The 24,407-nt window shown below is 44.5% G+C and overlaps 1 protein-coding gene and 2 pseudogenes across 3 annotated transcripts; all 3 read right to left on the bottom strand.

Moving 5' to 3' along the window:
* Nucleotides 1-4,139: 4,139 nt before the first annotated feature.
* LOC103720787 (leucine-rich repeat extensin-like protein 4 pseudogene) lies at nucleotides 4,140-6,915 on the bottom strand (annotated as a pseudogene). The gene has a single exon (XR_015969159.1). The product of XR_015969159.1 is annotated as a leucine-rich repeat extensin-like protein 4 pseudogene (transcript).
* A 2,633-nt stretch (nucleotides 6,916-9,548) lies between these two features.
* LOC120112320 (coatomer subunit beta'-2-like) lies at nucleotides 9,549-19,607 on the bottom strand (annotated as a pseudogene). Its single transcript, XR_015969207.2, has 8 exons — nucleotides 19,020-19,607; nucleotides 17,674-17,897; nucleotides 17,442-17,535; nucleotides 17,147-17,253; nucleotides 15,943-16,075; nucleotides 13,195-13,413; nucleotides 12,341-12,390; nucleotides 9,549-12,151 (listed from the first exon to the last, which is right to left on the bottom strand). The product of XR_015969207.2 is annotated as a coatomer subunit beta'-2-like (transcript).
* On the bottom strand, nucleotides 17,973-21,322 carry LOC148702586 (uncharacterized). Its single transcript, XM_088705125.1, has 3 exons — nucleotides 19,155-21,322; nucleotides 18,924-19,081; nucleotides 17,973-18,046 (listed from the first exon to the last, which is right to left on the bottom strand). Exon 1 carries the CDS (start codon nucleotides 21,026-21,028, stop codon nucleotides 19,664-19,666), a length of 1,365 nt encoding a protein of 454 aa, XP_088561251.1. The 5' UTR covers nucleotides 21,029-21,322; the 3' UTR covers nucleotides 17,973-18,046; nucleotides 18,924-19,081; nucleotides 19,155-19,663.
* Nucleotides 21,323-24,407: the final 3,085 nt, after the last annotated feature.

The following is a 24,407-nucleotide window of genomic DNA, read 5'->3' as shown; positions in this document are numbered from 1 at the left end:
TTCATTATTGAAGGCAGGGTGCGAAAGCACGTGGCCTCTTGTCTTTTCACCATTCAAAATAGAGGGCATATCGTATCCAACAAAAAAAAGGACATAGCTTTATTTAAAATTTAAATAATATTTTTAGAAGAACTAACGGCTATTATGACAGAGGATGCACCTCCAATGTCATTTACATAAATTTACGTCGAGGTCTCTTCAATATATCATCATGATTATTAGGCGAATAAAAATAGTATTCATTCCTATTGCCCCTTTTATGGCATTACAATGTGAATCATGACCATCAGCATAATAGCATTCCAATAGCTTGCTCTGCTGTATTAATTACCTATGATAGATATGTAAACCAGCTGGTATATTAAATTCAAACATCATCTACATCTGGCTTATGGCGTTATCAGACCAGTTTTTAAAATTGAGATATCAAAAATCTAGCTGCCATTGGCTGCCACATCAGCATAATAGCACACCGATAGCTTGCACTTCTGGCTATGATAGATATGCAAACTACCAGGTATAGTAAGCTCACGTTCATACGGCGGGAGAGGCCCGCCACCTTTTGCGCCTTTCGGCGAGCATCATGGTGCTGGCTGGGTTCACGGTTTGTGGTGGTTGTTGGAGGTTCCTCGTCACGGCCGCTTCGACTCCCAACCAAAAGCCGATATGTTTCAGCAGAAGGAAGAGCGTGTATCTCCCTTAAAAAAAATGTAGCGAATGTTGTTAAATGGAAAATAAACCTATACAGAACTTTACGAGCAGCACTAACAGACTAACGCGTGATTAAAAAAGATTTGCTTCCCAGAAATAAAACTTAATGGGTGGATTCAAGGACTTGCTATCTCGAGATAATAGTTATAGTCGTTAACAATTCAGTTTCAAATCATTCAGAAAATGTAAATTGTATTTCGGTCATTTTCACCAACGACTCAATCCAAATCATATTTGGCCGCATGTTTCTTTTTACACAGTTTTTCCATTTACGGTTGGGACAATTCCATGAGTTGTCTCTATCTACGGTGTCCGAGGATTTCCACCCGCATCGGCTTTTATCGATGCCGTTCTCCATTTTTCAGTAAGCTGTCCATATCACGGGCCATCACTTTTTCTAGTAGCCAAACATAATAATTCAACCGAAATTAATTGGATGAATTGAACTAATTTAATTTTGTTATTCATTGTAAATTAGCTATGTCTCCCACTTTTATGACCTATTTAGGTAAAAATATATACTACTGATCCAATCAAGTTTGTTTCATCAATTTCAGTCCTACCTTCCACCTTTTTTTTTTTGGTTTGAACAGCCGAAACAACCTCTTTGTGAGCAAAGCATTTTGCAAATATTTGGCGAAAGCTGATAGGAGAAAGGGAGAAGAAGATCTACCGACAAATCTCCGAACTGGATGCCACAACACAGTCTCTCTCCTACCACAATCTAATAGGGTCCATACCTGGCCTGGTCCGACAAACAAGCAGCCAAAATGTGGACAGCTTGCCCCCCCAATCTGCTATCACGATCTCAAACATTACACGGATGCGACAATCTCTTTCCGAAGTATAGAAATCTAGTCGGTTGCGCCTGAACCCTGTATCATTCTACCCAAGAATTCAAGTAACCTTTATCTGAAGGAAGTTGATTAAATTTTTCCACGGTCACAAAAATCACCAAAACAATTGAACAAAAGTAGGAGGGATGGGAATCCTTCCTCAAGGAGTGAAAGCACCAGAGTGGGCATTGCATTGGTGGCCATTGAAGCAAGGCTAAAAGCAGAGGAAGCCCCCAACCCAGCCACTTTTGGTGGTTGGGATAGAGTCATGCTCCTTATCGCCATCAACTAGATATAGAACAGTGCAGACCTCGAGGTACAAAAATTCTTTGGGCACATCGAAAAAATTTCCCTTCTTTTGCTTAAGAATAACCATGGATGCTACCATATTTACAAGCAACCAAACAAATGCTGTTTCTCTAACCCATACAGTTTTACGTCCAATAAATTCTCATGCGGACTCTCCAATAAATTCTGTAAGGTCGCAATATGAATATGGATAGTATGCGAGAATCCAGACAAGCAAATTGGTGCGGATTCATAGGTAACAAATAATATTTTTGATGGCCACGGAGGTATCACCGTATTTGAGGGAATCACCAGCACACTGCTTAAAAAAATTTAAAAACAGAGAAATAATAATTGGCATTCTTTTAGAGATTCGAAATATTCTTGCTCTCGCTTCTATGTTCGATCCTTGGAAAGCGAGAATTATGATTGTATGTATTTCAGAAAAAGATGGGAAAATAGTGGGAGTTACTAGATAGCAATTAGAGAGTTCTGGGGCAGCTTGTATTGATACACCTGGAGGGAAGATACTTTATTTAAACTCATTTATTGATAAAAGTTTGAAATTTAATTGTTCTAACTACTGAGAGGCTTAGAAGGTGCAGATATTGCTTCTTCTACTTGCCGAAATGTTTGACATAAAGAATAGAGATGCAAAAGAGTACTTTATGGGAGTCTGCAAGCAACTAGATAGGTTTTACCGTTTCAGGAAATTAAATTTGGAAAAACTGTCACGAATCACAAGATGTAAAACAAGGATAAAGAGTAACTATTTTGTCTCATTCATTATATATGCTTGCATCTTAAAAAAGACTGAAGAACATAAATGTTCTTTTAAGACGAGGAAGCAGCGACCCGAAATTGTGCACCAAGGAATCAAGACTACATTTAGATTTAGATGACAAAATAAGAGGTTGGTTTGTCTTACGAACCTATAAGGCAAGGAGAAGAGCAATTAAAGATACAAAGGAAACAACTTAATATGCGTCACGGAGAATTCTATCCATCCGGGCAGCTTCAATGTATTAATGATTCCCACCAACCAGTCATTAGAGCCAGTAGACTTTGAACCGACTTATTAAGGAAACAAGCGGCACCTAATTGGCGACAAGAGGCGACGACTATGAGTTTAGACCAAAAGCTTCCGACAAAGCGCAAACCAAAAGGCGAACCTATTAATTGCCCATTTAAGATCATTCAGCGGCCACCAAGCCAAATTAGGTTTTCTACTGTACAGCAGTGGCCCTGTCTCTTGACATTTTTTGATCACGAGAAACAAGTGGCAGGGACGCAAGCTGGTCCGATGTGCAATGTGGCCCTATAAAAAAAAAGAACGGAGTTGGCCACCGTCTACACCCAAAACAAATGGGTGATGAGTGGAACTTGGCATCCAAAGCGGCAGATGAGAAGAAAGGGTTTTTAACGCAGACATATAAATAGGATCGAGCTAGAAAGAAATGTTAAGAAAATAGCTTTCAGTGCTATTGCTATGGGTGGAGAGGTCGGAGAAGACGATCTTCTGATGCTCAAATTAGTAACAAGAAAGTCCCATGACTTAAAAAGGTTTAAAAAGTTCCAACCAATGAATGATTCAGAAACACAAACCTAGACAATCAACATGTTCTTGGTAACAAACTACATTCAGCGAACGCAGAAGACACTGGAAAAAAAAGTAGGAAATAGAACACAGATTGCTAAAAAATAGAAACAAATGTCGAATCAATGACAAGTAGCACAAAGACCGCCACCCACTAACGTAACATCGCGCCTCAAGGATGAGCTCTGAAAACAAGGTGATCTCCAGCTATATATTATATTATTATTATATTTAGAGGATGCACCGGCAAAAACGCCTCTCCCCGGGCCCTCGGTCTGGAGATTGAGGCCCAATACAAAGGGCTGGGTCCGATTTTTTTAGATGTCCGTACGTGTATGTGGTTTTGTCTGTCCCAGGACTCGTGGGATTCTGCGTGCTTTCGATTTGAGACATTCGAGAGTTGGTGAAATTAAAAGATTTTGTGATTGGAATTTTATCCTCATACTCTTTCCACCGTTAGTAAAACTTTCTTCGATCGTCTCCGCTCCAAAACGTAAGCCAGAGACCAAAACATGCAAATCTCTATGCTCTTGTGTCTCTGTCTGCATTACCATCTTTAGATCTGCTTTTTTTTTTTTTTTCGTTTTTTTTTGGGACAAGAGAGAACTGATAGAGCCTAGTTGAGACAAGCCATACGAAATAACACAGCAATTGTAACATAAAAGAAAGCCAAACCGAATACTTACAAGCGATCGGATGGAGAGCAATTAATTAACATACCCGGTTCTAAGAAGCCATGAATAATCGTATCATGAAATCAAAATAAAAAGAACAAAGTATAATAGGAGGCGATGATACCGCAATAGATCTACATCAATCTCATGCACTATACATTCATTTCCCTGCACCTCTCTCACTCTCTGATTCCGTCTCTCAAAGCCATTTATTCACAACTCAAATATCCGCAATCCAAATACGTATGGAGAGAGAATTTTTCCCCATCGTTGCCATTTCTCTCTCCATGTCTTCACCATCTCTTCATCACCTCGACAGAAGCTGCTTTGAGTACAAAGCCAGATAAAGAACTCTGCCTTCTTGTCTTCTTTCTCCGTTGGCGATCGGCAATGGAAAAGAAGATGAGAAAAAACCAGTGGCAGGAGGAGGGCGAGAAATAAAATTTTCAAAAGAATCAATAGTAGAAAGGAGGAGGCGGGGGCGATGCATATGAGATTCCAACAACTGGCGGCAATGGGCCCTCATACAGGGAGGGTGGTGGCGGCAGGAACTCGTAAGGCTTTGGAGGTGGCGGAGGAGAGGGGGAAGGTGGAGGGGGCGCTTCATAATGAATTGGGGGTAGTGGTGATGGCGAAGGCGTCATCGGCGGCGAAGGATGGTAATATACTGGCGAGGGTGTGGGAGAAGGTGGTGGCGGTGATGGCAGTGGTGGTGGTTCTATGCATGGTGGTGGCGATGGTGGCGGCGGAGGCAGCTCGTTGCATGGAGGCGGCGGCGGTGGGGAGTTTGGTGGTGGCGATGGTGAGTTAGGTGGCGGAGGCGGCGAGTAATGTGGTGGAGGAAGCGAGAAGCGCGGGGCAGGCGTCGGCGGAGGTGGAGAGTACACCGGAGGGGGAGGGGATTTTGGTGGAGGCGGCGGTGGGGGACGGACGCTGTAGATGGGCGCCGGTTGAGCAGGAGGCGGCGGCGATGGAGGTGGTGGCATCGGCGGCGGCGGAGATGGGGATGGGGGTGGAGGAGACGGCGGCGGTGGGGATGGAGACGGCGGCGGTGGGGATGGAGGCGGCGGAGATGGGGATGGGGGTGGAGGAGATGGCGGCGGTGGGGATGGAGGTGGCGGAGAGGGCGGAGGTGGCGATGGTGGTGGAGGAGACGGCGGTGGTGGGGATGGTGGTGTAGCAGATGGCGCCGGCGGCGGCGGCGAAAGAACCGGGGGAGGAGCACGAAGGAGGACCGGAGGTGGCGGTGAGAGCACCGGCGGAGGCGGAGGAAAAGGGGACGGCGGCGGCGGTGGAGGGAGGAAGGGGATGAAGGGGGCACAGCGAAAGGCAGCGCAGTCTATGGGGTGGGACAAGAAGGACTTACACTGGCGGTCCGATCGCTGGGCCGGACGGCCGGGCAGGCAGTTCCGGCGGTCGTCGAACGACGGCACCCTGAGACACTCCGGCGGCTCTCCGGTGAAGAAGTTATACGAGTAGGTGAAGTTCTGGAGCCTGGGAAGCCGGCAGATCTCCGGCGGGATCTGGCCGGAGAGAAGATTATGAGCCACATCCAGCTGCTCCAAACTAAGCATCCCAGCAATGGAGCTCGGCAGCGGCCCGACGAGCTGGTTGAAGCTCACGTCAAAAACAGTGAGGCTTTTGAGCAGGCCGATCTCCGGCGGCAGGCAAGATTTGAGCCCATTGTTCAGGAAAATGATCTCGTTCAACGTCCCCGACATGTTACCGATGCTCCGCGGGAGGCAGCCACGGAACCGGTTATTGGCCAAGACCACGACGGAGACCGGCGAGTTGCCGAGGTTCTCCGGGATGTCGAAGACGAAGCGGTTGTTGTTGATGAAAATGGCGTCGAGATCCTTGTCGAAGAGAGCCTTGGGGACGCCACCCTCGAACTCGTTATAGCGGAGGTCGAGGTATCTGAGAGAAGGGAGATCGAGGACGACGTCGGGGAATTTCCCGGCGAAGCGGTTGTTGCTGAGGTCGAGCTCGAAGAGGAGGCGGAGGCGGCGGAAGGTCCCGGGGACGATGCCGCAGAAGCGGTTGGAGTTGATGTGGAGGAGGGAGAGGTCGGAGAGGAGGCCGAGCTCGTCGGGGAGGTATCCGGCGATGTCGCCGTGGTTGAGGTCGATGCCTGCGACGACGGTGAGGTTAGGGTCGGAGGGGAGGGGGGCGCAGTAGACGTCGGTGTAGTTGCAGACATCGGGGCCGACCCAGTTGGCGGTAAGGTCGAGGGGGTCGGAGAAGATGGCGAGCTTCCAGGCCTGGAGGGCAATGTAGGCGTCGCGGAGGCGGGGGTTGGGGAAGACGAAGCTGGGGTCCACCGTCACGTTCTCCCCGCGCTCGCCGAGCTCGTCCCTGTACGTGAGGAGCTGCCGGCGCCGGATGTAGCCGGCCTCCGCGTCGGTGAGGCCATGGCTGGAGAAGGCGGAGGATAGAGGGAGATTACAGGAGAGAAACAAGACCGGGAGGAGGAGGAGGAGAAGATCCAGGTTTGGTCTATCCTCCTTCATCTCATCCTCCTCCTAAAGATGGATGCTAGAGGGAAGAGGGGTTGGGGGGGTGGGGGAGAGGAGTGAAGTGGGGGCTGTTCTTTAAGGGGCTCTTGGAGGAGAATGAGAACATTGAGAACACCACCACACGAAGAAAGACTAGAGTTTCTAGAGAAAGGGAGATGGACGGTTTTGATCACTCCTCTCAATCTCTCTACGAAATACCGAAGTTTTCCATCATTTCCTGCCTTCTGTTCATGCCTTTGTTATGCTCACTCGCAGTTTTGATGCAAGGGAAAAGGATACTCTATTTTTTCTTTTCTTTTTTTTCCTCTCTTGACAAGTGGGTTAAAGTACAGAGGAGGTTCCGGGAGAGGGCGTGGTTGGGGATTAAAGTGGTCCGATTCCGCGAGGGAGTATGGAGAGGAGAGGCTTTATTCAGCTGTTTTGAATCGTATTCGGTTGGACCTGGCAAGGGAAGAATAGGAATAACTTGGAGGGAGAAAAAAATTTTCATAAAAGACAAAGGGGGAAGGAAGGAATAGATTAATAAGGGGTCCGTATAACGTGCAAGTATCCGCACGGTTAGTGAGAACCAAAACTGCTAACATTTCTTCTCAATTTTTTTTCTCCGGAATTCGGTGCAAAAATGGAGATCATCGAGGGAAGGGGATTGGGTTCGTTTTGCTCGTTCGTTAGTCGTAGGTGTCGGATTGGTACGTTGCCCTTCTCTAAGAATAGCAACACATTGGGTCCCTATGGATTTGGGAGCCGTTTAACTTGAAAAAGTTTCTAAGAATAGCCACAAATTAGGTCCCTATGGATTTGGCTCCACTTGAAGCGCAAACAGTAAAGCGTGCAACCTTCGCCAATCCCCGGCCGATCGTATGACCTGGGCTAATCTAAGCTGCATGACCCGGACCCAGGCAGCTAGAATCAAGCGTTGCAGATTCTGATGCCAGGTGAAGTGGTAAAACGAGCAAATAACTAGTGTGGGAGAAATTTATCACTCTTCCAAATCTTGGCCACAATCATAACCCAATCCAATCCAACTTATTTGGTCGAAATAAGCCTTACCCTTCAGTCCATGTCAAATCAAATCTTTGCATGGCAACTGTCTTGTTTGGAGAAATGGGATCTAAGCTAAAGGGACTCCAATTTTAAGCCTGCCTCCAAAACATTGGTCTGGTTTTTTCGACTCAAACCTAGCTGAGCTGAAATATCTCTAACCCAGATTCAGCTCCAATAAAATGGGGTCCGAATTTTCAGGTCTGAGTCAATTTGTACGACACCATTTCTCATCAACCCAATGGTCTTAGGCTCAGGGCTCCGCATTGATTCATGCGGATGGGATGGATGGATGGATGGTGGGGTTTCCAAGATAACGTTGGGGCCCATGGAGCGGGAAAACGAGATTAGCTTGGCATGTGAGCAGGCCCGGCCCCAACGTTCGCATCAGCGCGCACGCTTAAACCGTCGGCGCCGAGACACACTCCCTCAGCCACACCGCGTCCCCGTGAAACTGAGCCGCCTCCTGCTCCCGCCGGTGCCGGGTGGTGCTCACCGGCCGGCGAGACTTCACGGCCACCTCTTCTAATTTTTAAATCGGTGTACATCTATCAAATGCCGTACGCCCCGTTCTTAATGGTCACGCAAAGGAGAGAGGATGGTACGTGGTTTTAAAGTCTCGTGCATTGTCGGACCGTGTCCGTGCCGCAATCGAGTAATGACCGCTTCCAGCTTTTCAGTCTACTAGATTTTTTTCTTAAGAAACGAAAAAAAAAGAGAGGCCATTCCTCCCCCCAACATGATTCTATCCTGCACCCACCTCACTCATTCTGGCCTCTATGTCTCTAACCCGGCGCCCGGGCAGACGGAGTCACTGCATCAGGCAAACTATGCTTAATTTATAAACTTCAAGGAAGAAACAAAAAAAATTACCTAAACAAAGGGAAAGTTGCTTAGATATATTACATATATGTCAGCGTAAGTTAGAAGTTTATAATCATTAGAAAGTTGGACGACATGAAGCTGTTTGCACTTCAAAGCATAGCATCGTGCATGAAATGAATGCATCGTGATAGTGGTGATCTACTGCCAAAGCATAGTTCTTCGCACTTCTTTTACTTGCTTACGCGGCAGCACAGGATTGGATGTAAGATAGCAGCTCAAACTTTGTTTTGCTTTCGAGTCCGTGGGTGGCAAGCAGATCGAGAGAGGGGGGGACGGGAAGGTGATATCTCTCATCCTTAGAAAATCTTACTCATTCCCTGCGATCATACGCGTGACGCCGCAATTTAAAAGGGATCCATGAGCCATGTTCAATTATAAGGTTGGAGGACAAGTAGAACCCACTAAACGAGTTCTTGCTCGTCAATACACGAGGACATGCGTCATGTAGTAATGGCCCTGCTATTTTAGGGGTTGCCAGTGTGGCGCATCAGCGGTGACCACAGGAGGGCTGCAGAGCATCAGACGGTTCTCAATTGCTGCTGATCATAATAATTTGTGATCAAACTCATGATCAAGTACTTCAAAAAAAAAGAAATAAAGTAAAAAATGGAATAGAAGACGGCGAAAGCAGCATTCCACAGCTTATTTGATCCATCATCGTGGAGCGAGCAAATCGACGAGGTGGGGCCCCGTGCCACCTCCTCAAAGAGAGGCCAAGCTGCACCCTGACAAGCGAAAGCTGGCATGCTTATACTCCGCGGGAAGAGACCTACCGCCGCGCGTCAGTCGTGCCGCGTCGAGGCATAGGCTCCCGACGGAGCACGCCAATGAGGCGATGAGCTTTGTACCCCCAAAAAAAGAAAAAGAAAAAAAAGCCGATCAGCTGGCTGGTTCGGCCCAGCCAATAGTTAATGATAGGCAGTATGGAAGGATGTCTTGCGAGTTTTGGAAGCCCAGTATATCATTCTGAAAGAAAACTCAGCAGAGATGGTGAAGTGGATTCTGCAGAAAAGGCTGAGGGCCTTCGACCATTCATTTTTAGAGGAAGTTAGACGATTATTGCAAGAATGTATTGTTTTTCAGGTTGGCCATGTGTTTCGGAAGACGAAAAGAGCTGTTGACTGAGTTGCCTTCTTTGCTGCTCATCATTTTAGAGAACTTCTTTGGACCCGTTGTGTATCTATCCCTCCACTGTTATGGAATATTTTGTTTCTTGACTTTGTAAGCAATGTTCATGCGAGATTAGTATGAGTATATAAAAGATTTTTCCAACATTGCCTCTCAAATTATGAGCCCAAGATGTTGAATGAATTTGGCTTCTGCGCTGACATATTGAACTATGTTTTGTTCAATGAAAGCACCACACGCGCGCGCGCACACACAAAAGGTCAATGGTAAGAACCATCTCTATCCGTTTACGCATTATGCCACCGGAGAGAGTGAGAGCGTGGATATAATCAGCTTCATCGCCCTGCAGCAGCAAATCTGATAAAAAAAGAAAAAGGAAAAAAATCGCCAAGACGATTGTGACAAATAAAAATTTAGAACGCATAAGCGAATCGTGCCTGATACTGGGATGTCCTCGGCCGGTATGAGTGACGGACCCACTTGGTAGTGTCGACAGCTTTCGCCTGGCAATGAAACTACGAGGGAAATCATAGCCACCCTCCAAAGTCTTTGGTATTTGCAAGTAACCGCGTCCAAAAACATTTTGATAGCTAAAAAAAAGCTGTGGTTTCTATTCCGTATGTTCTCTATTTCTACATATAATTTATTTCCTTTGGAAGTCATCGTCCTTTATTTTTTTTTCCTAGATTAATTTTGATAGTAGCTTTCAAAATAAAGGAGAATCGAATGAAGCAAGCTTTATCATTAGAAACGATAGCACTGTGCTGATTGTAGCAGTGGTGTTAGTTTATTTGATACTACAATTCATATAATAGAATTGCGTGTTGCATAGAAAGGTTTAAAATACACATTGAACATTCTAAAGGCTTTTCATATTATACTTGAAGGTGACTTTTGATAATTGTTAGGTAGCTATCTAATTTACCATCTTCATACACTAGTTTCCATCATTATTAGAAAATAGAGGCTAGACTAATAGATTATGAGGTGATATATGTCTATAGAAAAACTAATGGTATTACAAATTGAATGACAATATATGTAACGGCTCATAGGGAAACTATTTTATGAATTGCTACATTAGATATTTTATGAATTGCCACATGCAGGGCATTAATTGACCTCGACAGCCCATTCTGAGGCTAATCAGAATAATAGCCGCCAAGCAACTATGTTCTCGACAATGCCAAAAATGGCTTCAAAATATTGATAGTTTAAACAGAGATTTTGGGTCAGCTGAGCTATAGCTTGTACCAATATACCATATGTTATGAGATATTCCTATACAAAATAATGTCCAAATATTGATATGGTAACCAATATAATATTGATATATCAAAGTTTATCAGCTGAGATCTCGGCCAACATATCAGTTTATTTGCCAAGATATTGTGCCAAACAATATCAATGGATATTCTGTGATATTTCACGCCTTCCTATTTTGCCCCAATTTCCTTATGAGATCTTGCCCATCATGGCCTTATGAAGTTGGCCAAGATTTCCAGAGTCGACAGATTTCACAATCATTTTTATTTTCAACTATTTTTGATTTTTAAAACACATATCAATGCTGTTAAATAGCTGATAATTGTCCAATTCTATTTTATGAACCAAGTTGCCTGAAAATCTTGATCAGTCCGTGAATGTCCTTATTGTCCACAGCTTTAGCAGCAAAATTGGTGAAGTCAGGGAGGATTAGTATAAGCAGTCTGAACTTAGGCCTCCCTGACCCTAAAAAACGGAAGAGGGGCTCTGCATTTCCCACACCTCCACAAGTTCGGCTGAAAAAAAAAACCCAGTATCTCAGCTTTAAAATACCTTAACAATGAACATGAAAGACCGGCTCTTGATGATGCAAGATTTCTTGGCCAACCCACTCCAACGCTAGCATAAATTTATGGTATTTAACATAAGTTTTTTAAATTTTGTTGGCTGTTTTTATAGTCGTCAGGTGTAAGCCGCCGATGTACCCAAAAAAAAATAAAATATCATAGTTCTTTTGCCCCGGATCTCTCTTGGGGTAAGCAGTGCACAACAAAAGCTCACATGCTCGTACGGATGGAATTGGACGAGGTCAGGTTTCTATGCAACTTGGGTCCGATTCACAAAAAAAAAAAAAAAATCAGGCTTCAAGTGGACTCCAACATAATTTTTTTCTTTTATAATTCCTGCCCAAGCCCAAATCCAAGGTCACTCGGAAGGCTGATTAGATTAGTATTTGGCCCAAAAAAAGGGCGAGAGAGATCACGTGGAAGAGAGAGGACGGGAGAGGGAGAGGGGGAAGGCGAGAGAGGGGGAGGAGGAGAGTGAATAGAGAGATTGGATATAGGAGAGAGAAGGGAGAGGGGAGTGGGAGAGAGCAAAGAGAAGAGAGAGTGAGAATGAGAGAGAGAAAGTAAACAAAGATTTCTGATAATACACCAATCAGCAAAATAACTATTCATACCGACCAGAGATTTCTGTTCGGCCAAGGACCTGCAATGAATGACGAGACGGTCAAAGGATGTTTACCAAAATGGGTTCCTCTTAGCAACCTAAACAAAGTAAAAACTTAAGACTACATGGACTTTACTTATCAAAGTGTAAGGCTCAAAAACATCACAGCAATCAATAAAACCTGAGAAGTAAAGAATAAAGCTTTCGATAATAAAGTAGTCGACTCACCAGGAAAAAACAACCGGGGTTTGTCTTGTATGCTCCTTACAGAGTAAGCTCTACCAATTCAACAAACAAAATGCGGTCAGGCTGGAAAGGTAGGGATTCACCAAAATAAAACATGTCACAGGAAAAGAAATATAAGAGATTTATAAGTCCCTATAATTCTGCATTAGTGTCTTTCACAAGTAAAATGAAACATCGGTATCATAGTGACATGATATCTTCAAGACAATCTCATCTTATTGCACCATTCTAAGTACCCACTCAAATAGGTAATTGTATCATGCTGATGACTTAGGGGAAAAGCTGATTATGAGTAGTTGGGAGAAGGCTGGATGGTAATAGATTGACCATGTAGATGAAAAACAATCCAGTTAATATTTGACAATAGAGACTGTCGTGTTCCAGCTATATAAATTATATGCAATAGTGGAACCCTATTATGTTCCCCCCATATTAACACAGCAAAACAAAAACATATGCTTCCAACATTTACAAATAAGTGCACACAAAAATCATGATTATTTCAGGCCAAAAGAATATTACATGAAAATGAGAAACCAATTCTGCAACGCTACTTGTCAACAGCAATTCAAGACTAACATCAAACAATAAGGGATATCAAATATGACCATGCCATGTATGTCACTTTTTAAACCTAATCAACCACCACCTGCATATTTTCAAAGTGGAGGCAGTTTGGGTCTCTTTTTGGATAGTCTTCATTATCCAGTTGCAGCTTTGACAAGAGGCCCCAGTCCAGCCTTTTCATGGACCCAATTCTTTAATACTACCCGTACTATAACTAAAGAAAGCCACAATGCTAGAGAGACTAGAGAGAGTACGTTAAGAGAACATACACATTATGAGAAAAGATTGATTGATCACCATAGGACAAAACTTGGATTTCACACTTGTCAAGCCAACTGCTCTTAGGCTGATGGAGTTTGTTCAATATTTTTAACCAACTCTTCTTCACCCTCATTCCCATTGATGAGGATTGCACTATCTGTAGAATCATCGGCATCAGCTTCGACAGCTTCTACATGGCCATCCTCTTCTATATTCTCATCCATTACCTATATATGCACCTCATTAAATTATAATATGAAGAAGTAAATAGTAGAATATGATGAGAGCCAAGAGAAAGGCATCAAGCAAGTAAAAAGCGAATAAATAGCATTAATAAAGCAACATGCTATATAAAATGATAATATAACTAATGGGTTCGACTTTTATGGATCTTTATTGTGCCATTCATTTTGAAATATAGAAGTCAATTCAACTCAACTAAGCCTTAATCTCAAACTAGTTGGGCTCAGCTACATGAATCATTTTTCTTCATTCGCTCAGTTTAGGGTCATACTTTTTGAGAGATGCTATAATATCAAATCCTTGCTACTTTATTCCAAGTTATTTTTGGCCTATCTCTACCTCTCTTTCCTTCTACATGTATCAAATCACTCCATACTAGTGCATCCCTTTTATCAATTTATCCTCAATTGGTACTATCTTCACGGTTTCACTTTTTTACAAATAACTTTATTTCTTATTCTAACTTTTTTTTGCATAATCACACATCCATCTCAATATTTTCATTTCGGTCATACTCATCTTCTGCACATATTATTTTTTAACTACATAACATTCCGCTCAATAGAGCATAGCTAGTCACATGGCTGTCCTATAAAATATTTTCTTCAACTGGACAGGTATCCTACAATTATATAATATCCTAATTGCACTTCTCTATTCTATCCAAGCTGCTTTAATCCTATGGATGACATCATCTTCAATCTTCTATTACTTATGTATAATCAATCCTAAATACCAAAAATGATCGCTCTTAGAGATTTCATGATCCTCAATTTGCACACCCCCTTCATCTCTAGTTCTAATTTTACTGAAATTACATTCCATATATTCCATATTGGTCCTAGTTAACCTAAAATCCTTGGATTCAATTCACGCCTCCATAATTCCAATTTATGGTTAATCACGACCTTACTTTCATCTACTAAAACTATATTATCTGCAGATAGCATTCATCGAGGAATAGCATCCTAAATATGCCTATTAAGCTCATCCATAATTGGCACAAAAATGTGAGGACTTGGAATAGATCTATGGTGGAAACCTATTGTGATTGGAAATTACTACTATTACCACCACGAGTTCTCACACTAGTAACCGTTCCATCTACTTCCTCGATCACATTAATATATCTAATGGGAATTCCTTTTCTTTCTAACATCCACCATAAAACTTCCCGAGTGACTCTATCATACGCCTTCTCTAAATCAACAAAAATCATATAAAGATCTTCTCCCTTTTCTCTATAACTTTTTCATTAACCTCAAAAAAAAAAAAAAAAAAACTTCCATAGTTGACTTTCATGGCATAAAACTAAAATGGTTTTTTGATATTTTTGTGTCACATCTCATCTATGCTCAATCACCCTCTCCCAAAGTTTCATAGTATGGCTCATAAGTTTAATACCACGATAATTAGAATAATTTTGAATATCACCTTTAAATCTTATAATCATTTAAAAATATAGAAGATGGTTATTGTTTTTGTCTTCAGCTGAAGCTTTAGCTGTACTCAGTTTTAATCATGATTCACTACCCAAGTTCATAACACCCTGTATCGACACCAAATCGGGGGTACCAGCATGATAGTGGTATAGGGTTCGGTGCCAAGATACAAACCTTGGTTTTAATGCTTATGAACAGATGTCATGAATAAAATAAAATGATGTATAAAATTGTAACATAACTAATAAGCCCTGTGACAACAATTTGCATTGGATTTTACGAATCCTTACTATATCCTTCATTTTGAAATATAGAAGATGGTTATTACTTTTCTATCTTCAGCTGAAGCTTTGGCTATACTTAGTTTCAACGCGAACTAGTTATGTCCCTAGGCAACTTTTAGAACTTCCATGTAAAGCAGAATGAAAACCTTTCAAGTTCTTCATAGACAACAAAATCTTGCCTCCCTTTCTGATACCCTAGGGAGCAACATCTCTAGACCATCACAATAGACATGCTGAAATTCAGCAAATTGAATGTCGGAAGAGTTTCATAAAGTAACCAAATATGGAATATTGGTGATGTTAACACCATTCTAGCAAATTTGCTCATCTCTCAAGTACAGCAACTAGTTCCTTAACCATCTAACCATGCCCTTTTATGCTAGATGAACTCCATAGAAGAGTCATCTCTTAGCATTGCCATTCTTGAAACATCATTGTATTGACATTCTTGAAACATCATTGCTAATACTACAACGTGCATTAAAGAACTATGGTCATTGTTTTGGTAATAACAGATATTTTTGTGCTAGAAGTTCGTCAAGGTCCTATCTTAGATGTGAACGTTGAGTGACGACTAATGCATTAATTAAGCAGCGAATATCATTTTAGAAAAACCACATCAACACATATTTGTTTCCACCTTATGATAGGAATTCTAATTCAGCTAACACATCAACACATTTTTCCTTTCACCTTACTCTAAGAATTCTAATTTAGCTAACTTAAAAGACTAGTGCACTATGCTGAGGGGCAAAAAAAGAAAAAAACATCTATAAGCAGAACATACCTCATGGCCAGAATCTCCATTTGCAAGTGGCAAATTCCCTTCATCTACTCGCATGACTTTGAATGCTTCCACAAGATTGATCTTTGACTTTTCAGCATAGCTTAGATATTCCTTAGCAGGAGGATAATCACCCCTGTGGTAATGACACAACCAATCAATACCAAGCAACAGACATATTCTCAATAATTTCCAGAAACTGACTATCTCCCTGAGAATTAATTTCCATCGACTACCTATACTTTAGAAAGAAATTGAAAGAATTGTAGTCCTTATATGGTTCAATTTGATTTTTATTAAAATTCGTACTAGTATATGTACTCTGCTTGCAATTGACAACCCCAAGTGAAAGCATGGATCAGCACATAATGATAATTTTCTAAATACTAATCACTGATACACACACATGCACAGCATTTTGTCATACAAAACTAATGGTAATAAGAATTTTGACAACTATCCCGGATATGCTTGGATGCTAGAGAGCTTGGTAATTTGTTTACAGATTAAACCATAAACTAAACAAGGACAATAATTATTCAATGAGAATTTGGATGTGTTTTGTGCGCAACTTGGTTGTGAGTTGCCTTTGCCCTGACTTGTCTCATAGCATGAATGATCATCCCTCCAACTAATCAGAACCTCAGCAAACAACTAACAGAGTAGCTACGGTTTGGATTCTTCAAGAAGAGACCTAGAATGGAAAACAGGCAAAGAAACTAAAGAGTGGAAACAAAAAATCCTGCCTGAAACAGAATGCAAATGATGTAGGAAATGTGTAAACAGAGGTTATGTTCCTCAAAGTTCTGCAAGCAAATTAGTGAACAGAAAAACTTTTGATCCTAGCTATGCCATCTTAAATGCAGAGTTGTCCCAAGTTCCCATAAATACAAAAATAACATATGTTCCTAAGATAAAATGGCAGAGCTTCAAATTAAAAAAATGCAACTACAGGTCGTGAGATACAGATCACGTAAATAACATGCGACACATCTGTAAAAGAATCAAATGACATAAGTGCCTACCATAAAGAGTGGAATTGCTGACTTCTATAATTGGTCATACTCATCTTTAGATGCAAAAGAATGCCTATGGAAGGGAATATTATAAAACAAATGCATGCATACTTAAACTGAACAAGCTAAAGAAAGACATTAGAAGAAGAGAAATAAAGAAAAGAACAAGCAGTTATCAAGTTAGAAGGCACCTGTCATGGGCAAGATTAGACCCGATGGCAAGAGCAACCTGCCAGTCCTCAAATAGATTTGGGTACTCTTCAGGATCAGCCAAAGACTCAGCAGCTTTCTGATTGACCTTCAGATATATAAGGATAATCACAATCAAGAAAACAAATTGTAGCAGGTTAACAAAACCTGTGCAAACTAAGTCATATATCAAATAAAGAATGACAAAATATTAAGGTTTCTAAACCAACATGCAATTTCAGGAACCCATTGCATACAACCAAAAATAACAGCTTGAGAAAGTGAAAAAGAAGGAACCTTGCTCAGATCATTTTTCCAAATTGCAACAATCTCAGAGACTTTGCTTGGCAGGTAGGATCGTGCCATTAATGCTGCTTCAGGAAAACGATTGCTGCAAAAGAATTTATGATAATAGTAATAGATATATCTCTATAGGGAATACAGTTTTGTTGAATGTCCAAAATATTATATCAAAGTACAATGACATGAGGAACTTGTAATTGAAATACAGAATATAATGCAACATTACCTCTCAACCAATAGCTGAAGGCACTATTCCAATCTGCCTAGCAAAAATAGACAAAGGAATGAAACATTGTTTTTCCCTTGCTCTTTAGCAAGATATGCAAGTTTGGTTATTCCATTGGCATCACCAAGAGCAGAGTAAAGAAGCAATAATCCACTCAAATCCATTGCACGTGACAAACATTCCTCAGCCAGCTCTAACTGCCAAAAAAATAAAGAAAGAATCACCTAAGAATGGAAAATGCAAAAAATCAACCTTGTCAACCTGAATAACTATTTAACACATAAAGACATGATGCACACTAGCAGGGAGATCTCCAGCATAAGTTGAGGAAAATTCAAGATGATAACAATCTAAGTTGTAGAATTCAGAATTTCTGCTAGAAAAACAAAAAACTTTATTCTATCATTATGAAACAGAATACAGGAAATACAAGTTTCATTTGATGACCAATATTGAGCAGCAATACAGTTTAATCACGTGGACATACCAATTCAATCTATTAATTTTGACTAGAAACCTGCTTTGATATATGTAAAAGATAGATAAAGTCAGTTAACCTAAAATACAACCATTTCTTATTCTTACTGCATTGCAATTGAATGCTCAAAAATGATAGGAACAAAAGCATTACACTATGGTTTAACTTCTATGGCAACCAGATACTATATAGACATCAGCAATTAATTTCCCATAATATGATTCCTTGAGGCTGAAAAACTGCCACAACTGACTAGCATTGCTAGCATAAGCTCATACACACTACATGTGCCTCTCGTCAAAGGATTAGGATCATGTAGTAGAAGGCATGCTGCCACTCTGTTTGAATACACATACAGGTGGCTTTCAGATGATCATAAACATGACCGATTCACTGTCATTACAGGTGGGACACCTTTGAATATTATGGCCCATGGGGCACCTATTCAGCATGTGGGTGACAGCATGCCATTTTCCCTTAGGGCAAACAAACCTATTTCTCTGCCTCCAGCTAACTAAGATTAGCAGGAAAAATTGTGTCCGTTTTGAGGGAAAACATAGAAGGGCTAGTGTATGATGTGCACAAGACTGTACATCCTGAAATTACACAATCTGCTACCCTGCCTCTTGCTAGTTAGAGCAGGGATACAAAGTCCTTTTCAATTTTTCTGTGTTCACAGCTGATATAAAATTACTAGTATTAGCAAAATGATCCATTTAGCAATTTCTAAACTAATTACTTCATGTCTAGAAAATTCATATGAAATTCTTACTTTCTATAATACATTCATATACTTGTGCATGTCTTTAGCATCATCCAGACTTCATAACAAATACATAGCAAAATACAACCGCCGCATCACTGTTGCCTTGACCCATTGCACCACAGTCGGATGATCCACCGCCGCCCTGCCAGTGGCCCCCCTGCATGCTGCCCGGTCACCATCGCCACCGCCTCCATCGCTGCCACCCTCCTGGGTCGTTAGTCCCAGGGGGGCTCGGACCGGCTGAGCCACTGCCGCACCTTCTCCTGACATCGCTGATCCACCTGCGTCCAAACCTACCTCCGAACGACCCTCCGACTCATCTTGGTGGGTGAAGGGGGGACCCACCACCTCCCGGCCCGCTGGTGCCTCAACCTCTTCACCTGGCCCCGGCCCAATCCCGTGCATGCTAGGCACTAGTGGCACGTTGGTCTCCATGCCAAAGCCCCCTACGGCAGGGCTACAGTCCTGGGCTAGCGGGCCCCCCGCATCAGGCGCGCTCTTCGCCTCCCGAGCTGTGGACGCCGAGGCCCCTGCACCAAACCAGAATAGGGCTCCCGGCTCTGCTCCAGATCCACTTTGCGGGCCGCCCACACCAGGCGCCTGAGGCCTGCCCAATAGCCAGCCCATCTCTTGGCCCAGAGAGGCGCGCCAACCCAAAATGCCCAAGCTCGCCGTGGGGTTGCAGCCCATCCGTGCTATGCGCACGGGCCATGCCCACGCCATCCACAGATAGGGCCTGGCCTGCATCACCGGCCCGCCCCTGAGCGCCATGACGGTGATACGGGGCTTCTGGGCCGCTTTTTGTATTGGCCCAGGCCTACATCCACTATACGGACCTCTGGGATGCCCTGCAGCCCAATCTGCTCAGATGCCCCCTTCCCTTCCGCCGAGTCGACCCGGCCTACAAGCGGGTTGAAAGCCGAGCCAACTCGGCTTCCTCCTCGCGGAGGCCCTGACCCGGGGTCGCCGTTTCCCTCCGTCGTTGAGACCTTCGATGGCGAGCGCTGGTGAGCCACCTTCGCCGATTTTTGCCAACCTTCCGTGTCCAGTGGGGGCTCGGGGAAGCTCGATCGAGCCACTGATGAGAGCGGCCGAGCCGAAGATGACTCAGGCGCGGCCTCAGTCGTCTTCCTCGGCCGCGGCGACCCTTTCGCTGGTCTTGACGGCCGGATCCGCGTCGCCACCAGCCAGGGGCCGTAGAACGGCTTACGGGCCACCTCCTCGGGGCTCGCCTCCTGCGTACTAGGGTCATTCCCCGTTTCAACCGACATTGGCCCTTGCCAGAACCTCTCCTCCTCCGTTTGCTCCAGCGCCGGGAAGCGGCACGCCACCTTCAGGTGCCCAATCCTCCCGCACCGGAAGCAAATGTCCGGCACGTTTTCATAAACGAAGGGCTGCCACCGCACCCTCGTCTTCCCTTGAATCTGAACGCCGGGAAGGAGTGGCTCGGTGGCATCAATCGCCACCTTCACCCGGGCGAAACCCATCGCCCGCCGTTGCTCTGTCACCCCATCGAGCGCGATCGGCCGCCCCGCCATAGCCGCGATTCGGAGGATGGTTGTGGCAGCCCAATACTCCGGCGGCAGCCGGGGAAGCCGGAGCCACACCACCGCCGTCTTCACGGCGTCCTCGCCTGGCACAAAATCGGGCTTCCATGGATCCATGGCGAGGAGCTGACCCGCCACCACCCACGGACCCCCGGAGAGAGCCCGATCCCGATCCGCCGTCGTCCGGAACCTCAGGGCCAGGTGGTCGTCGGCGAGAGGCACCGCCACCACCTCCCCTGCCATCTTCCCACGGGCAGCCACGTCCTTGGCCACCCCGTCGGCCGGGACCCGGCGACCAAGGCTGCGGACCACTACCGACAACCCTTCCCAATCCCGGCGCGAGGCTTCTATAGGCTCCTCCGGCAGCTCCAGTACCGTCGAGAACCGACGGGAGAGCCGTTCCACCTCCGCATCCGTGGGCCTGTGGGTCACCCAGGGCCCTGGTCTCGCCCGAGCCCCGGAGCCCTCCCCGCGCACCGGTTGCGCGAGGCCATCGCCCTTGCCAGCCCCCGCAGCCGTCTTCCCCGAGGTCGTCTTCCCCTCCAAAGGAGCCTTTCGCTCCATCGCCGCCGCGCACAGTTTTTGACACAACGGTTAGAGGGAGCTAACTAGCCGTTAAGCAGAGAAACACCGCCGTCTTCCCTGGTCAATTTTCAGTTTTAAAGAAAAGAACTCAGCAAATAGAACTTAGCTGATCTTTGCCTCCTCGAAGAACCCGCCGGCGAGAGCTAGCCGTTGGAGCACGGCTTCGCCACAGATCCTCTCTCCTCAACTAGCTGTTGGAGCTGCTTTTTCTCCGGAGTTCGGTGCAAAAAATGGAGATCATCGAGGAATTTATCACTCTTCCAAACCTAGGCTACAATCATACCCCAATCCAATCCAACTTATTTGATCCAAATAAGCCTTCCACTTCAGTCCATGTCAAATCAAATCTTTGGATCGAAATTGTCTTGTCTCGAGAAATGGGATCTAAGCTAATGGGATTCCAATTTAAACCTGCCTCCAAAAGATTGGTCTGGCTTTTTCGACTCAAACCTTGCTGAGCTGAAACATCTCTAATCCAGATTCAGCTCCAATAAAATGGGGTCCTGAGTTTTCATATCACGACACCATTCTCATCAACTTAGGAGGCGTTTGGTAACCCCAACAGGATCACCACGGTGATCTAAGATCCCCAGTGATCCAAATGCTGGGATGATTTGATCAACGGTGATCTAAAATCAATGTATTTGATAGGTCCAGTGATTAAAAATCTCCGAATATCCATAAATAACTTGTTTGATATGGTACGGGGATCGAAGATCACTGACTACATAATACCACAAATATCCTTAATATATCTTAGATGGATTTTTTATATATTTTTAATTCTCATGAATTAAAAATGTAAGTCAATATACTAATTCGTATAATAGCTCCATAATTTTATCACATATTCTACTTTTAGTAGCCCTTATCATATATTTATTAATCATATAAAATATAGATAATAAAATATTAATATATTTATCAATATATTAATTATTAATATATTCTATAAAAATATATTTATTACTCCTATAAATTATTAATCTTATAAAAATGTAATGTCCGGGCCCAATACAGACCGGGCCCAATACTGTAGGGCCCAGTTGAATAGTATTGGGCCAGGGAGGGGTTAGCTGGCCCAAGATGGCCATAATCTCCCGCCTGAGGGCTGAAAAGACAAGACCACCAGATGGCTAACGGAGAAACCCCCACCGGCATGCAAAATAGGAGCCCGCCACCTCCTCCCCCTCGGGCAACAGAGCTGTGAGCTGGCCTGAGGAGGAGGGGCAGCTGGTGGCTCCCGGAGCAGTGAGGAAGGAGAGAACGCCACCTCTCCTGTGGGGTCAAGTCATAAGCCCTATATTTAAAACCCCTAAGACTTGCTAACCCCGAATGGAATGTACCCTCCCTAAACCTCTAACCCTCTGGATCTACTGAACCAAGAGAGCCAAGCCTTGGAGCTGGAGGCGGAAGGGACCCTGCAGCCCCAGGGGAGGAAGGAGGGACTGTGAACCGAGGTGATCCCCCACAGCTTCAACCGACCGCAAAAGGTAAGGCTCTGTAAATAGATCTCTGGGCAAGGACAGGGTGGAGGTACCCCTCTGTGGGGTATTCCCCCCTCTGTTTCACTGATGAAACAGAGGGGAGGAGACCGGCACAGTGAGGAGGAGACCGGCACGGGAGAGAGAGACAGGAGGAGGACTGCAGGCCGGACCTACAGGCCGCGGGCCGGCCTGAGAACGGCCCGAACCCGAGCCCAACGCCACCCGGGCCGAGCCCAACCGGACTCGGCTTGCGGATGACCGACCCCGGCTAGGGCCGCCCTCGGGCAGAGGGGCAGCCAAGGGATCGCCGGGTCTGGCCGTACCGGCGACCGGCGCGGCCCCGAGGCCACCAGCCTCCGCCGAGCCCCCCCCCCCCCCGCCTCTCCGCCGGCGAAGAGGTGGCGGCGCGGCTCTCACACACACACACAAAAAAAAAAAAAGAGAGAGGGAACAGGGACTCATCGGTTTATTGTCACGTGCGGCGGCCACCGGCTTCGGCTGCGAGCGTCGCCGGCACGAGCCTCGGCCGCAGGCCGGCCGAGGATGCGGGCGTCGAGCGTCGGCCGTGAGCGCGGTTGAGGGCGTCGCGGGCTTCGGTCGCGGGTGACGGCCGCGAGAGCCGGTCGCGGGAGCCGGCCGTCCGTGGCTCAACCCCTTTCGAGCTCACCCTCCTCTCTTCGCGGCGGAAGGAAGAGAGGAGTCGGGAGAAGCTTCGGGAAGGAGAAGAAAAGAAGAAAAAGAAAAGAGAAAGAAAGGAGAAGAAAAGAAGGAAAAAAAAAAAAAGAAAAAAAAAATGAAATGGGTTAGCCAAATTTGGCTAACCCAAGCCCAATTAGACTAGGCTAAGTCTAAAAATCAAGCCCCAAAGGCTCTAAATTGGGTAAATTGGACTTGGGCTAGATCCTTGGATGGGATCCAAGCAAGTAAGTTCATAGTATGATGAACTAAGAAATTTTATAATAAATAAATGGGGAATAATGTGATCCCTATGGTGTTGTTTTAGGTGATTAAGGATTTGTCACCTGGACTTGAGAAATTTGGAAAGCGAATTGAGGTAAGTAATCTGTCTTAATCCTATCGTAGATCTTGTATTACGTTTTATAAGATGAACCAGTGTTTTTCATATAATTTGAATTGTATGCATGATTAGTGAAGAATGTAAGTAACCTGTCCTAATCCTGTTATGGATCATGTCATGTTATTAATGTTTTCCTAAGCATTTATTTTAAGTATATATGTTTCATGCATGATATGTTACAATGCATAAGTAACTTGCATGATCCCAGAAGCTATGGCTATGTATGCAACATGATGATACTGATATTTTAATCATGCATGTAAGTTTATAAAGTCTTAGCTAGCCCAGAGGCACTATAATGGGCTCAAAGATGCTACTGAGAATGACTGAGCTGCCATTGGCTGAATAGTAACTGAGCTGCCCCGCCAGTGGCTGAATAGTAACTGAGCTGCCCCGCCAGTGGCTGAATAGTAACTGAGCCTGCCCCGCCAGTGGCTGAGTTGGAATTGGGCCTGCCCCGCCAGTGGCTGAATAGTAACTGAGCTTGCCCCGCCAGTGGCTGAATAGTAACTGAGCCTGCCCCGCCAGTGGCTGAATAGTAACTGAGCTGGCCCCGCCAGTGGTCGAGTCTGACTTCGCAGTAGCATCCGAGAGAATGGACCACGGCATGCCGGGGGCACGGTTTTATATGCATATATTATGAAAATTTTGTGATTTGCACTACTACCTTGTTTAAATTGCATACATATTATACCATGATGATTATTAGATAAACATGCATGTCAGCTTCTCAAACCCTGATTTACATGTTTAGCCTACTGGTTGATCCGGTAGGATTATGCAGGATTACTTA

This window comes from Phoenix dactylifera, chromosome 9, assembly GCF_051530095.1.
Source record: "Phoenix dactylifera cultivar Ajwa chromosome 9, Ajwa_hap1_PhDact_Kaust_v1.1, whole genome shotgun sequence".
Lineage (NCBI taxonomy): Eukaryota > Viridiplantae > Streptophyta > Magnoliopsida > Arecales > Arecaceae > Phoenix > Phoenix dactylifera.
Note: the sequence above shows the minus strand (reverse complement) of the source record. Positions and strands in the feature narration are given on the sequence as shown.

Bases quoted from the DNA above. Each gene is read 5' to 3' on its own strand.
- LOC148702586 (XM_088705125.1), bottom strand. From the start codon at position 21,028: ATGGAGCGAAAGGCTCCTTTGGAGGGGAAGACGACCTCGGGGAAGACG.